Source organism: Vulpes lagopus, chromosome 7 (assembly GCF_018345385.1).
Source record: "Vulpes lagopus strain Blue_001 chromosome 7, ASM1834538v1, whole genome shotgun sequence".
NCBI classification, from domain to species: Eukaryota; Metazoa; Chordata; class Mammalia; order Carnivora; family Canidae; genus Vulpes; species Vulpes lagopus.
This window is the reverse complement of record NC_054830.1, coordinates 110,020,265-110,035,958: the sequence shown is the minus strand read 5'-3', so window position 1 is coordinate 110,035,958 and position 15,694 is coordinate 110,020,265. Positions and strand designations below refer to the sequence as shown.

Genomic DNA, 15,694 nt, shown 5'->3' with positions numbered 1-15,694 from the left:
GTGCAATATAACAGACAAAATTTTGATAACAGTCTTGATCTACTTTTCTACAAAGAAGGAGACATCTCCACTCAGAAATTAAAGTCTTTCTTTCTCCTTCCTTGTTCAACCATTAGAGCATGTTTCATCATTACATATACAAAAAAGGCGGGAGTTTTTTTAAAAAAAAAGAATAATATCTTAAGTGAAAATATCTTAAGTGTCCGGCGGCTCCCACCACACATCAACTCAGGTTTTAAGACAGGGTGTCAGAACACCTCAGCAGTCATAAAATTGGAAAATGGACACTATGGCTACAAAAATAAAAAATAAATGAGGTACATAAATAAAGGGGCACCTGGGTGGCCAGTCAATTAAGCATCTGCCTTAGGCTCAGGTCATGATCTCAGAGTCCTGGGATCAAGCCCCAAGTCAGGCTCTCCGCTCAGTGGGGAGCCTGCTTCTCCCTCTGCCCCTCTCCCCCTACTCATGCACTCTCTCTCTCTTTCTCTCTCTCAAACAAATAAATAAAATCTTTAAAAAACAAAAAAGAAATTGTAAAGTTTCCTACCATGTGAATGTTTCATTAAATTCATTCATTAAAATAATATATTTATTTGAGTGAGAGAGAGCAAGAGTGAGCATGAGTGGGAGAGGGAGAGGGAGAGAGAATCTCAAGCAGATTCCTCACTGAGTGCAGAGCCCAGCTCTGGGTTTGATCTCACAATCATGAGTTCAATGATCTGAGCCAAAATCAATCGTCAGATACTTACCCAACTGAACTATCCAAGTGCCTCCAGAGAGAGAGAGAATCTTAAGTAGACTCCCTGTTGAGGGTGGAGGCCATGATGGGGCTCAGTCTCACAACCTTGAGATCATGACCTGAGCCAAAAACAAGAGTCAGACACTCAATTGTGTGAGCTACCTGGGACCCCGACAAATCAGATTATTAATAAACTCTAGTTTTCTCCAGATAACAATGAAATAATTTTCCCCATTAAGAATGGTCTTTAGAGGGACACCTGGGTGGCTCAGTGGTTGAGCAGATTCTGCCTTTGGCTCAGGTCATGATCCCAGGGTCCTGGGATCAAGTCCTACATCAGGCTCCCCACAGGGTGCCTGCTTCTCTCTCTGCCTATGTCTCTGCCTCTCTCTGTGTATCTCTTATGAGTAAATAAATAAAATCTTAAAAAAAGAAAGAATAGTCTTTAGATGCTACATATTATATGTTTAACAAGTTTACCTAAACAATAACAGCAACAATTAAAATTGACAAAACTTGTCAACAGCTTAATCAAGGCCCTGTGCTCAGAACATTTTCACCATTACTTCATTTAATCCTCCAGCCCCCCAAAATAAAGACTGTTAATGTTGTTTTATAGCCCAGTAATCTGGGTCACAGAGATTAAGTGACTTTCCCAAGGTTACAGAGCTAATTAGTGACAGATCTGAGTTTTAGTCTATGTGATTCCAGAGCTCCTTCCTATAAACACTACACCATACTTGCTTTGAAATTTAGGTAACCACTTTTTTTAAAGAGCTATACATCAGAAATAAGATACTTCAGTTGACCTTGGGAAAGGAAATTAGCTAGATAGACAAAATAAATAGAAACACATTACTTTCCACAGTAAATTCTCTTACTTTTTGAATTTTGCACTAAGTATATTACTATCTTTATTACCTAGTTCAAAAAGAAATTTACATTTAAAAATAATTAGCAAGTATTATATATAGTATAATGTTTTTGTTTTCTCCAAATTCAAGGTAAATTTTGGCATTGGTATACCTCAAACAACATTAAAACTGCAGCTGTCAATGCCTAGTAGATCTCTCAGGATACAAGTACATAAGGAACTTGGGTAGACTGGCTATTAAAAGGTGGTGATAAACATGGTTAAGTCCTGCAAAATTTTCCAATTTATCCCTACTGATCATTAAAATTGGGATAAACTAAAAATAATGGACAGGATCATCCTAGGGAGTTTTCAGTTCTAACAATCTATGAATTTTAATTTTTCTGGACTAAAGACAGAAAGTAGAAATACAGTAACTTTTAAGAGATAATATGAATGAATGTTATTGAATCCTTTTAGAATTTCATTAAAATAATAACTTAAAACTATATTATAATTTATGCAAATTTCCCAGGAATAAGTCCTTAATTCTTAACGTACGTCAACTATATCTGCCAACAATCCATTTAGTTTTGGGTATTTTTTTCTTGCATTTTTGGTGTGTTGAACTTGAGGAAGAACCACCCCAGCAAAAATGGGACTCGTGGAAAAGATATTCTGTAAGTGAGGTGTCAAATTGCCTGAAAAAAGAAAAAAAATATGAATATAAGAAAACAGGGAAATTAATCTACAATCAAAATAAACAAGTTACTATGTGGTCTGCATTAAATTACTAAAAAAAAAATTACTAAAAAGAGAGTAACAATTATGTTCTTTTAAATTTTTTTTAAGATTTTGTGTATTTATTCATGAGAGACACAGAGAGAGAGAGGCAGAGACATATGCAGAAGGAGAAGCAGGTTCCATGCAGGGAGCCCATGCAGGACTCAATCCCAGGACTCCAGTATCATGCTGAACCAAAGGCAGAGTATCAATCACTAAGCCACTCAGGCGTCCCATGTTCTTTTAATTTTTAAGGTTGAATAAGAAACTATCTGAATATAGCAAAAAAATTGGAAATTTCCCCAGTAATCTCTTGATAGCATGTAGGCAGTAGAAAATTTAAAACCACCAGGTTCATTTTCATTTCCCCAAATATAAGACATATAATGTTATCAGGAAAAGCACAAACTCTTACACATTTCTATATGGGTATCTAAATGGTCTAACAAGTGTTTATCAGCAAAGCCTTATTCAAACAGCTTCAAAGCCTTATTCAAACATTATTTAGAAATAGAAATATTACAAAGAAACAAGGCTATAGAGTAGAGGTAGAATAGAAAGAATTGTAAATAGGAATGGAGAGAACTAAGTCCCAGTGCCAGTTTTGCTACAACCAGTTCTGTGACCCTGGGCAAATTCCTTCCCTCTGTATGCTTCTTCTCTAAGTTTCCTTACCTGGAAAGTGACAGAATTAGTCCCACCTCTAGCATTTTTTTCTAACATTACTCTCATAATTAGAACTTTAAACATAACCAAAAAGGTGTGATGCTTTAAGACTTCAAACTGTATCTTTAATTAATGTTTATCCATACTTCATGATTTTTATAGTCACGTACAGTATCCTCCTCATGATCCTGTAATTACATGTTTATGTATAGCTTCTCTACCACAAAAGGGGCTCCTCAAGCTCATCATTCAGAAATATGTAAAAAAAAATATTGAAACTCCATGATCAAGGTTATCCAGCAAAATGTTTGGGTAGTCAAAGCAGATCATCAAATAAGTAAAACTGCTCATCAAATGTATTTTTGGATAAGTTATTTAGCTACCTGGATATCCACTGTGGTTTTTAAAAAAAGTTTTCTCAATAAGTAACTTTCTATCTCTAAGTGCTTACAAAAAATCTAGATCAACTCTATTTTTTAAAAGTACTCTTTGAAGGGTGCCTGGGTTTGCTCAGTTGATTAAGTGCCTGCCTTCAGCTCAGGTCATGATCTCAAAGTCCTGGGATCCAGGCCCACATCAGGCTCCCTGCTCAGCAGGGGGTCTGCTTATCCCTCTCTCTCTCTCAAATAAATGAATAAATCAAATCTTTTTAAAAATAAAATAAAATAAATAAAAAATAAAATAAAAGTCCTCTTTGAGAGACGCAAATACTTGTAGAAACCAAAATTTCAAAACAACTTTTAGACAAATTGAAGTGGGTTCCTATGGCACCATTTTTCTTAGTATCAGCCATTATCAAATGACTTAGCTATTTGCAACCTGGCAAAGAAAATATTTACAAAAACGGAGATGAATTTTCTACCTTCTTTATCAGCACAAGGTGAACACTTCCTGCCATCTATCAAAACAATGTGCTTCCCTGTTCATATAAAGAAAAAACTCTGAAACTGAAAATCAAGCACAACTGATATAGCAATATTTACTTTAGGTATGTAACAGTGTATTTCAGTAGTACCTACCTACTTTTAAAACAATTTTATGAAGTAAATCCAAATCAGAACTGCTAGGAAGATAGGGATTTCCAGTGGCCATCTCAATGATCATACAACCCAAAGCCCAGATATCTACAGGTCTGAAACAAACAAGAGTAAATACTTTTTTCATAGAGAAATATATAAAATATCTCTTCTAAAAATTTTTAAAGATTTTATTTATTCATTCATGAGAGAGACGGAAAGAGAGAGGCAGAGACATAGGCAGAGGGAGAAGCAGGCTCCACGCAGGGAGCTCAATGTGGGACTTGATCCCAGGAACCCAGGATCATGCCCGGAGCCAAAGACGGACACTCAATCACTGAACCACCCAGGTGCCCCTAAATTTTTTTAAAATAAAGTTCCAAAAAAAAAAATTTTTTTTTTAAATAAAGTTCCAGCCAAAGAAAAAAGAATAGTTAGGTAGTCTCATTTATAAATTTTCACTTTAATATCATATGCCAACTTTAGAATATATATATTAAACATTATCATCACATTTTACTAATAAAATTAGCTTGTATTTAAATCACATGAGAAGCCATGTAGTAGTCCAGATGAAAAGTAACTATAATTCTAAAATTGTTTCAGAAAATAAATGAAAATGAAAACACAACTGTCCAAAACATTTGGGATGAAGCAAAGGCTATCCTAAGAGAAAAGTATACAGCAATACAAGCCTTTCTAAAGGAATAAGAAAGATCTCAAATACACAACCTAACCTTACATCTAAAGGAGCTGGACAAAGAATAGCAAATAAAACCTAAACTAAGCAGAAGAAGATAATAAAGATTAGAGCAGATATCAATAAAATAGAGACCAAAAGAACAATAGAACAGATCAATGAAACCAGGACCTGGTTCTTTGAAAGAATAATAAGATATGGGTACCTGGGTGGCTCAATGGTTAAGCATCTGCCTTTGGCTCAGCTTGTGATCCCAAGGTCCCGGGATGGAGTCTCACATCAGGCTCCCCAGAGGGAGCCTGCCTCCCCCTCTGCCTATGTCTCTGCCTCTCTCTCTCTCTCATGAATAAATAAAAATCTTAAAAAAAAAAAAGGATTAATAAGATAAATAAACCCTCTGGCCAGACTTATCAAAAAGTAAAGAGAAAGAACCCACATAAATAAAATCATGAATAAAAGAGGAAAGATCGGGATCCCTGGGTGGTGCAGCGGTTTGGCGCCTGCCTTTGGCCCAGGGTGCGATCCTGGAGACCCGGGATCGAGTCCCACGTCGGGCTCCTGGTGCATGGAGCCTGCTTCTCCCTCTGCCTGTGTCTCTGCCTGTCTCTCTCTCTGTGTGACTATCATAAATAAAAAAATAAAATCAAAAAACATTAAAAAAAAAAGAGGAAAGATCACAACCAACTCCAAAGAAATACAAATAATTATAAGAATACATTATGAGCAACGATATGCCAAAAATTAGGGAATTTGGAAGAAATGGATGCATTCCTAGAGACATATGAACTACCAAAACTGAAACAGGAAGTAATAGAAAACCTGAACAGACTCATACCCAGCAAGGAAATCAAAGCAGTAATTAAAAATTTCCCAACAAGAGTCCAGGTCCAGATGGCTTCCCAGGAGAATTCTACCAAACATTAAAAGAAGAATTAATACCTATTCTTCTGAAGCTATTTCAAATTATAGAAATGGAAGGAAAACATCCAAACTCTCTCTATGAGGCCAGCATTACCTTGATTCCAAAATCAAAGACCCCACCAAAAAGAATTATAGACCAATATTCCTGATGAACATTAATATAAAAATTCTCATCAAGATACTAGCCAACAGGAATCCAATAGGACATTAAAAGGATTATTCACCACAATCAAGTCGGATTTATTCCTGGGATGCAAGAGTGGTTCAACATCCACAAATCAATCAATATGATATACTACATTAATAAAAGAAAGGACAAGAATCATATGATCCTCTCAATAGATGCAGAAAAAGTATTTGATAAAGTACAACATCCTTTCTTGATTAAAACTCTTCACAGTGTAGAGATAAAGGAAACATAACAGTATCATAAGGCCACCTACAAAAAGTCCATAACAAATATCATCTTCAATAAGGAAAAACTGAGAGCTTTCCCCCTAAGGCCAGGAACACATCAGGGATGTCCACTATCACTACCACTGTTCAACACAGTACTAGAAGTCCTAGCCTCAGCAATCAGACAATAAAAAGAAATAAAAGGCAGCCAAATCAGCAAAGAAGTCGTCAAACTCTCACTCTTCGTGGATGACATGATACTAGACGTGGAAAACCCAAAAGATTCCACCTCAAAATTCCTAGAACTCATACAGGAATTTAGCAACGTGGCAGGATATATAATCAATGCATAGAAATTAGTTGCATTTCTACACACTAACAATGAGACAGAAGAGAAATTAAGGAGTCAGTCCCATTTACAACTGCATCAAAAACCATATGACACCTAGGAAAAAACCTAACCAAAGAGGCAAAGGATCTGTACTTAGAAAACTATAGAAGACTCATGAAGGAAAGTGAGGAAGCTAAATTTAAAAATTTAAAAAAAAGCGGGGGTGGGGGTTAGTGCCTGGGTGGCTCAGCGGTTGAGCATCTGCTGTCCTGGGATTGAGTTCTGCATTGGGCTTCTTGCTCAGCAGGGAGACTGCTTCTCCCTCTGCTTGCTGCTCCACTTCCTTGTGCTCTCTGACAAATAAACCAATAAAATCTTTTTTTTAAGATTTTACTGATTTATTCATGAGACAGAGAGAGAGAGAGTGAGAGAGAGAGGCAGAGACACAGGCAGAGGGCAAAGCAGGCTCCATGCGGGGAGCCTCATGTGGGACTTGATCCCGGGTCTCCAGGATCATGCCCTGGGCTGAAGGCAGCGCTAAACCACTGAGCCACTGGGGCTGCCCTAAAATCTTTAAAACAATAAAAGAAAATAAATAAAAAGTAAAAATTAAAAATCTTAAATTTTTTACCACTTACATTTATTTTTTTAATTACTTTATTTAAAGTAGGCTCCATGCTTAATGTGGGGCTTAAACTCATGACCCTAAGATCAAAAGTCACATGCTCTGAGCCAGCCAGGCACCCATATTTATTTAAGGTATTGTGAGTCTTCCATAATTCCGACTTTTTTCCCCCCACATAATCAGTTTTTTAAAAGATAGTTTAAATTACTAGGACTTTTAAAGATTTTATTTTGGGGGGATGCTTGGGTGGATCAGTGGTTGAATGTCTGTCTTCAGTACAGGTCATGATCCCAGGCTCCTGGAATCGAGTTCCACATTGGGTTCCCCATCTGGAGCCTGCCTCTCCCTCTGCCTGTGTCTCTCTCGAGTAAATAAAGATTTTATTTTTTTAAAGTAACTTCTACACCCAACATAGAGCTCAAACTTAACAACCCCGAGATCAAGCATCACATGCTCCAATGACTAAGCCAGCCAGGCACCCACTAGGACTTTTTAAAAAGATTAATTTATCTGAGACAGTGAGTGGACTAGAGCGGGGAGAGGGAGAGGAATAGAGAATCTCAAAGAGACTCTGCACTGAGCAGAGAGCCTGACACAGGGCTCAATCCCAGGACCCCAAGAACACAACCTGAGCCAAAACCAAGAGTCAGATGCTCAATCCACTAAGCCACCCAGGCACCACCCCAGTAGGAATTTTATACAGATAAAAAGTAGCCCAATCTCACATGCAGAAGAAATATAAATATTACAATGAGATAGATCGTTCAATAATGCAACTGATAAAAACTGTAAGAATCAATAACTGCTATAGTGGTGAAGCCATGGAAAATGAACACTCGTGTACCATCCTGGGAGTGTAAATCACAAAACTACTTTGAAGGGAAAACTGGCAAAAGCTACCAAAATTAAAAGTGTACCTACTTTTGGCCAAACAACTTTATTCCTAGAAATTTATCCAAAGATCTACTAACATGCACAAAAATAAATGATATGACAATTTCACTGAAGCACTGTTTGTGGTAGAAAATAATTGGAAACAACCTAAATATCCATCAATATGAGAATGGCTATGTAATATTTTGTACAATCAATGAAATATTATTCAGGTATTAAAAAAGAAGGTATATGCCAATGTAAATTTATCTCCAAGGTGAATCCTCAAGTGAAAAAAGTAAAATTCACTGAACAATTCCAAGAAAATGTATATAAATAGAGAGATATTGCATGTTCATGAATAGGAAGACTCAATATTGTCAAAATGTCCGCTCTTTCCAACTTGATCTATAGATTCAATGCAAACCCAGTCAAAATACAATTTGGATATCAACAAATTGATTCTAAAGTTTATATTGTTAAAAAAGAGACCATAGGCCCAAAATGGAGTCACTTGTGCTAAGCCCACATCACCAAACTGAGACTTAATACTTAATTTAGGGGTGCTTGGGTGGCTCAGTCCATCAACTAACTCTTGATTTTGGCTTGGATCATGATCTCTGGGTCATGTAATTGAGACCCACTTCTGGCTCTGTATTCAGTACAGTCTGCCTAAAATTCTCTCTCTCAGGGTGCCTGGGAGGCTCAGTTGGTTAAGCATCTGATTCTTGATTTTGGCTCAGGTAATAATCTCAGGGTTGTGGGATGGAGCCCCACTTCAGGCTCCTCATTAAGCAGGGAGTCTGCTTGAGATTCTCTTCCTCTCCTCCTGCTCCTATTCTCTCAAATAAATAAATCTTAAAAAAAAAAAAAAAAAAGGAAAAGAGGAATGCCTGGCTGGCTCAGTGGTTGAGCATCTGCCTTCAGCTCAGGGAGTGATCCTGGGGTCCAGGGATTAAGTCCCACATCAGGCTCCCAGAGAGAAGCCTGCTTCTCCCTCTGCCTATGACTCTGCCTCTGTGTGTCTCTCATAAATAAATAAAATCTTAAAAAAAAAAAAAAAGAGGGGTGCCTGGGTGGCTCAGTGGTTGAGTCTGCCTTCAGCTCAGGTCATGATTCTGGGGTCCTGGTATCAAGTCCCACATCAGGCTCCCCACAGGGAGCCTGCTTCTTCCTCTGCCTATGTCTCTGCCTCTCTCTGTGTCTCTCATGAATAAATAAATAAAATCTTAAAAAAAAAAAAGAAAAAGAAAAAAAGAAAAATTCTCTCTCTGCCCCTCCCCCAGCTCATGCACATGCTCCCTCTCAAATAAGTAAATAAATAAATTCTTTAAAAAAAATACTTAATCAGTTTCAACTTCTTCCAGAAGTGGACTCTTATACCAGTCAATCTGGAATTACATGATCAGCACTAGTGAGGTAAACTGACAGAACCCTGCCATCCCCTAAAGGAAGGTGACCTTGCCACAATCTACTCTTTACTAGTAACTTCCTTGTTCTGTCCCACTCTGCCTATATAAATCTAATTTGTATAGCCCTTTGGTGTGCCTTTCTGTCTGCTAGATGGAATGTTGCCTGATTCACAAATCATTGAATAAAAGTATTTAGATCTTTAAATTTTACTCAGCTGAAATTTGGTTTTAACAATATGGAAAAGTAATAGACCCAGAATACATTGTTGAAGAACAAAATCAGAGGAAAGATACTCCCTGACTTCAAGACATATTATAAAGCTACAGTAATCAAGATAGTTTGGTATTGGTGAAAGAACAAACAGATCAAGAGAACAGAATACAGAATCTAGAAAGAGACTCATAAAAATATATTCAAATAAACTTTGACAAAGAAGAAAAGACAATTCAACACAGAATAGAAAGTCTTTTCAACAAGTGATACTGGAACAACTGGACATCCATATGTAAAGAAATAAAAAGAACCTAGACATAGATCTTACAATTTTCACATAAATTAACTCAGAATGGACAACAGATATAATATACAACACTATAAAACTTCTAGACAATAATATAGGAAAAAATCTAGATGATCTTAGGTGATGAGTTTTTATATACAACACCAAAAGCATAATCCACAAAAGAAAAAAAGTTGATAAGTGGTACATCATTAAATTTTTTAAGATTTTATTTATTTGTCAGAGAGAGAGAACACAAGCAGGGGGATTGGCAGGCAGAGGGAGAGGGAGAAGAAGGCTCCCCACTGAGCAGGGAGCCCACTGCGGGACTTGATCTCAGGACCTTGGGATCATGTTATGAGCTGAAGGCAGACCTTAATCGACTGAGCCACCTGGGAGCTCTGGTACATCATTAAAATTTTTAAATTCTGTTCTGTGAAAGACACTGATAAGAGGATGAAAAAAGAAACCACAGAGTTGGAAAAAATATCTGCAAAACAAATATTCAATAAATAATTTGTGTCTAAAATATATAAAGTACACCTAAAACTCAACAATAAGAAAATAAACAATCAAGTTAAAAATACGAGGTGATAGCTCACCAAAAAAGATATACAAATGGCAAATACACATATGAAAAGATGCTCAACATCATATGTCATCAGGGACTTATAAATTGAAGCAATAAGATAAATACCATAAATACACACCTATTATTAGGAAGACTAAAATCCAAAATAGTGACAATAGTAAATGCTTGTGAGGATATGGAGCAAAGGAACTCTCATTCCATGGGAATGCAAAATGATACAGCCACTTTGTAAGACAGTTTGACAGTTTCCAATAAAACTAAACATAGTGTTACCACACAACCTAGCAATACTAGCATGCCTCAGGGGTGCCTGGGTGGCTCAGTTGGTTGAGCATCTGAGCATTCAACTTTTGGTTTTGGCTAAATCATATCAGAGTCCTGAGATTGAGCCCCAAGTAGGGCTCCGCGCTTAGCGTATAGCCTGCTTGTCCCTCTCCCTTTGCTCCTCCCCTCACTGTCTCGCTCCCCCCTCTTTCTCTAATAAATAATCTTTAAAAATAATTGCACTAATTGGTACTTACCCAAATGAGTTGAAAAACTTATATCCTTAAAAAAAACCTGCACATGAATGTTTACAACAGCTTTATTCGTAACTGCCAAAACTTGAGAGCAAGCAAGAAGCCCTTCATTAGATAAATGGATAAACTGTCATATATACACATACAATGGAGTACTACTTAGTGATTAAATTTTTTTTAATTTTTTTAAATTTTTTTTTATTTATGATAGTCACAGAGAGATAGAGAGAGAGGCAGAGACACAGGCAGAGGGAGAAGCAGGCTCCACGCACCGGGAGCCCGACGTGGGACTCGATCCTGGGTCTCCAGGATCGCACCCTGGGCCAAAGGCAGGCGCCAAACCGCTGCGCCACCCAGGGATCCCCTACTTAGTGATTAAAAAATGACCTATCAAGACACAAAGCAAAGCAAAACCAAAAAATGGGGGAACCTTAAATATACATTGGTAAGTGGAAGAAGCCAGTCTGAAAAGGCTAAATAACATATGACCCCACACACATGACATTCTGGAAAAGGCAAGAGTATAGAGACAGTAAAAAAATCAGTGAATGCCAGAAGTTCAGGGAGAGGGAGGAAAGGATGAAAAGATAGAAACACACACACACACACACACAAAAAAGAAAAGACAGAACACAGAGGATTTTTAGGGCTGTTAAACTATTCTGTACAATACTGTAATAGTGAATACATGACATTACACATTTGTCAAAATCCACAGGAAATCCAACACAAAGAATGAACCTTAATATAAAGTGATGGACTATAATGATAATGTGTGAATATTGTTTTGTTGATCTTTTTCTAAGGTTTGTTTTTTTAAGTAATCTCTAACCCAACATGGGGCTCAAACTCACAACACAAAGATCAAGAATCACCAGGTGCCCTTCACTTCTTTTTGACTTTGTGCTGGAGGTTCTGGCTAGAGAAATTAGGGAGAATGAGAGAAAAAATTTTAAAATGTATTATCTGGTAAGGATTTGAATCTAGAATATACAAAGAATTCTTACAACTCAATAATAAAAAGCCAATACAATTTAAAAATGGGCAAAAGGGATCCCGGGGTGGCGCAGCGGTTTGGCGCCTGCCTTTGGCCCAGGGTGCAATCCTGGAGACCCAGGATCGAGTCCCACGTCGGGCTCCCGGTGCATGGAGCCTGCTTCTCCCTCTGCCTGTGTCTCTGCCTCTCTCTCTCTCTGTGACTATCATAAATAAATAAAATTTTTTAAAAAATGGGCAAAGGATCTGAACAGACATTTCTCTAAGGAAGATATATAAATAGCCAATAGGCACATGAAAAGATGCTCATCATTAGTCATCAAGGAAATGCAAATCAAACCACAATGAGATACCACTTCACACCCAAGAGGATGACTAGAATCCATCTCAGATAATAACAATGTTGATGAAGATATCAGAGAAACTGTAACTCTCACACTCTGCTGGTGGGATTTTAAAATGATGCAGACACTGGGAAAACAGCTGGGCGTGTCTCAAATGATTAAACATAAGATTACCACAAAACCTATTAATTCTACTTCGAGGGAAATTAAAACATGTCTGCATAAAAACTGGTACATAAATATGTAGAGCAGCATTATTCATAATAGCCAAAAAGTGAATACAACTCAAATGTCCATCAATGGACAAATGGATAAACAAAAGTGATCTATCGGGGTACCTGGAAGGCTCAGAGGTTGAGTGTCTGCCTTCAGCTCAGGTCGTGATCCCAGCGTCCTGGGATCGAGTCCTGCATCAGGCTCCCTGCAGGGAGCCTGCTTCTCCCTCTGCCTAGGTCTCTGCCTGTCCCTTATGAATAAATAAATAAAATCTTTTTTTAAAAAAGTGATCTATCCAAATCATGGGGAAATAACTGGGCTATAAAAAAGGGAAAGGAAGGGGTTGCCTGTCTGGCTCCGTCAGAAAAGCATGTGACTCTTAGTCTTGGAATTGTGAGTTCAAGCCCCCTCTACACTGGGTGTAGAGATTACTTAAAAATAAAATCTTGAAAAAAGAAAAAAAGGAAAGGAAGTACTAATATGTGCCACAACTAGGGTGAACTTTGAAATCATTATGCCAAGTAAAAAAGCCAATCACAAAAGACTACATATTATATAATTCCATCCATATGAAATCCAGAATAGGGAAATCTATAAAGCCGGAAAGTAGGTTAGTGGTTGATCAGGGCTAGAACAAAAGGGGTGGGGGTATGGGAAAGTAATAGCTAAAGGATACAGGGTTTCTTTTAGATGATGAAAATGTTCAAAAATTATGGTGATGTTGCATATCTCTCTGAATATACTAAAAACCATTGAATTGTATATCTTAAATTAATTGTATTGTGTATGAATTTTATCTCAACAAAGTTTTTTTTTTCTTTTTTGAAGATTTTATTTATTCATGAGAGACACAGAGAGAGAGAGAGAGAGGCAGAGGGAGAAGCAGGCTCCTTGTGGGGACCCCAATGTGGGACTTGATCCCGGGTCTTCAGAATCATGCCCTGGGCCAAAGGCAGGCGTTAAACTGCTGAGCCACCCAGGGATCCCTCAACAAAGCTTTTTTTTTTTTTTTTTTTTTTTTTTTAAATTTTTATTTATTTATGATAGGAACACAGTGAGAGAGAGAGGCAGAGACACAGGCAGAGGGAGAAGCAGGCTCCATGCACCGGGAGCCTGACGTGGGATTCGATCCCGGATCTCCAGGATCGCGCCCTGGGCCAAAGGCAGGCACCAAACCGCTGCGCCACCCAGGGATCCCTCAACAAAGCTTTTTTAAAAAAAAAGAAAAAAGAAAAAAGAAAAAAAGAACAAGGACAGCCCAGGTGGCTCAGGGGTTTAGTGTCACCTTCAGTTCAGGGTGTGATCCTGAAGACCCAGAATCAAATCCCAAGTCAGGCTTCCTGCATGGAGCCTGTTTCTCCCTCTGCCTGTGTCTCGGCCTCTCTCTCTGTCTGTCTTTCATGAATAAATAAAATCTTAAAAAAAAAAAAAAAAAAACAAGTAGGGGGGCACCTGGATGGCTCAGTGGTTGAGTGTCTGCCTTTGGCTAGGGTCGTGATCCTGAGGTCCTGGGATTGACTCTCGCATCAGGCTCCTCATGGGGAGCTTGTTTCTCCCTCTGCCTAAGTCTCTGCCTCTCTGTCTCTCTCTGTGTCTCTCATGAATAAATAAAAAAATTTAAAAATTAAAAAAAAAATTCAGCCTTAGAAACTCAATGATCTGGGTTCTCCAACAGGTTAAGTTGTAAGAAAAATAAAGGGATAGAGGAAATTTAAAAAACATAGCAGATCTTACTTAAATAAAAAAGCAAAACTAGTTTTAACAAATATACCACAGTAATGTAAGATTATGATGTTGGGTAAAGCAGAAATTAGGTGAGGGCTGTATGGGAATTCTCTGTACTATCTTTGCAACTTTTCTATAAATGTAAAATTAATCCAAAATAAAAAGCGTATTTTAAAAAGGATGCCTGGGGGGTGGAGGAGAAAATCTAGGGTGGCCATAAAAAATGGTAACAATAAGTGTTGGCAAGGATATGAAAAAATCATAGTCCCTACATTCTGCTGGCAGGAATATGAAACAATCCAGACACTGTGGAAACCAGTCTGGCAGCTCCTCAAAAGATCAAACATAGAGCTACCACAAGACCCATAATTCCAGCTCCCAGAGATGCACCCAAAAGAAATGAAGACACATGTCCACACTAATAAAACATGTACACAAAGGGATCCCTGGGTGGCTCAGTAACCAGTCTGCCTTCAGCTCAGGTTGTGATCCTGGGGTCCTGGGATCGAGTCCCACATCACATTCCCCGCAGGGAGGCTGCTCCTCCCTCTGCCTATGTTTCTGCCTCTCTCGTGTCTCTCATGAATAAATAAATAAAATCTATAAAAAAAACAGATATGTTTACACATGTTCTCAACATTTTTTTTTAAGTTTTATTTATTTATGATAGTCACAGAGAGAGAGAGAGAGAGAGGCAGAGACATAGGCAGAGGGAGATGTAGGCTCCATGCACCAGGAGCCTGATGTGGGATTCGATCCCGGGTCTCCAGGATCACGCCCGGAGCCAAAGGCAGGCGCCAAACCGCTGCGCCACCCAGGGATCCCCACATGTTCTCAACATTAATCATTAAAGCCAAAAAGCAGAAATAATCAAGATGTCTATCAACTAATGAATAAATAAATAAAATGTGGTATAATCCATAGGGTGAATATTATTCAGCCATAAAAAGAAATGAAGTACTGATACATGCAACAACATGGATGAACCCCCAAAAACAATATTCAAAGTGAGAGAAGTTGGTCCCCCAAAACAGATTTTGCATAATCTCATTTATATGAAGTGTCCAGAATAGGCAAAACCATAGAGAATAAAAGTAGACTGGTGATTGCCTCAGCCTGGAAGGCTTGGCAGGAAAGGGAAAGTAACTGCTAACAGACATAGGGTTTCTTTTGGGGTGATAAAAATGTTTTAAAATTTAATATAGTGATGATTGTGCAACTTTGTGAATATACTAAAAACAACTGAATTGTACAATTTAAATGGGTGAATTTTATGGTATGTGAATCATATCTCAAAAAAAGCTGTCATTAAAAAAAGGCTAAACTAAGTACATGTAGATAAGTAGATAAAACTATTAAGAAATGCAAGGAACTGAATATAATAAAAGTCAACATCATGGTTACTTTTGGGATAGGGAGTGATATAATTGGAATAGGGTACATGGAGGGTTTTCAGAGAGGCAGAAAAATTCTATTTTTTTAATG

At 37.8% G+C, this 15,694-nt stretch overlaps 1 protein-coding gene across 2 annotated transcripts in view; it reads right to left on the bottom strand.

Annotated features, from left to right (window-relative positions):
• CDKL3 (cyclin dependent kinase like 3) overlaps window positions 1-15,694 on the bottom strand; it is a 53,657-nt gene that overhangs the window by 15,662 nt on the left and 22,301 nt on the right. For both annotated transcript variants that reach the window (XM_041760553.1, XM_041760554.1), the window contains exons 4-5: window positions 4,064-4,176; window positions 2,157-2,296 (exon numbers count right to left, since the gene is read on the bottom strand). In XM_041760553.1, coding sequence (XP_041616487.1) covers window positions 2,157-2,296; window positions 4,064-4,176 — 253 coding nt within the window. The remainder of the gene's footprint in view (window positions 1-2,156; window positions 2,297-4,063; window positions 4,177-15,694) is intronic.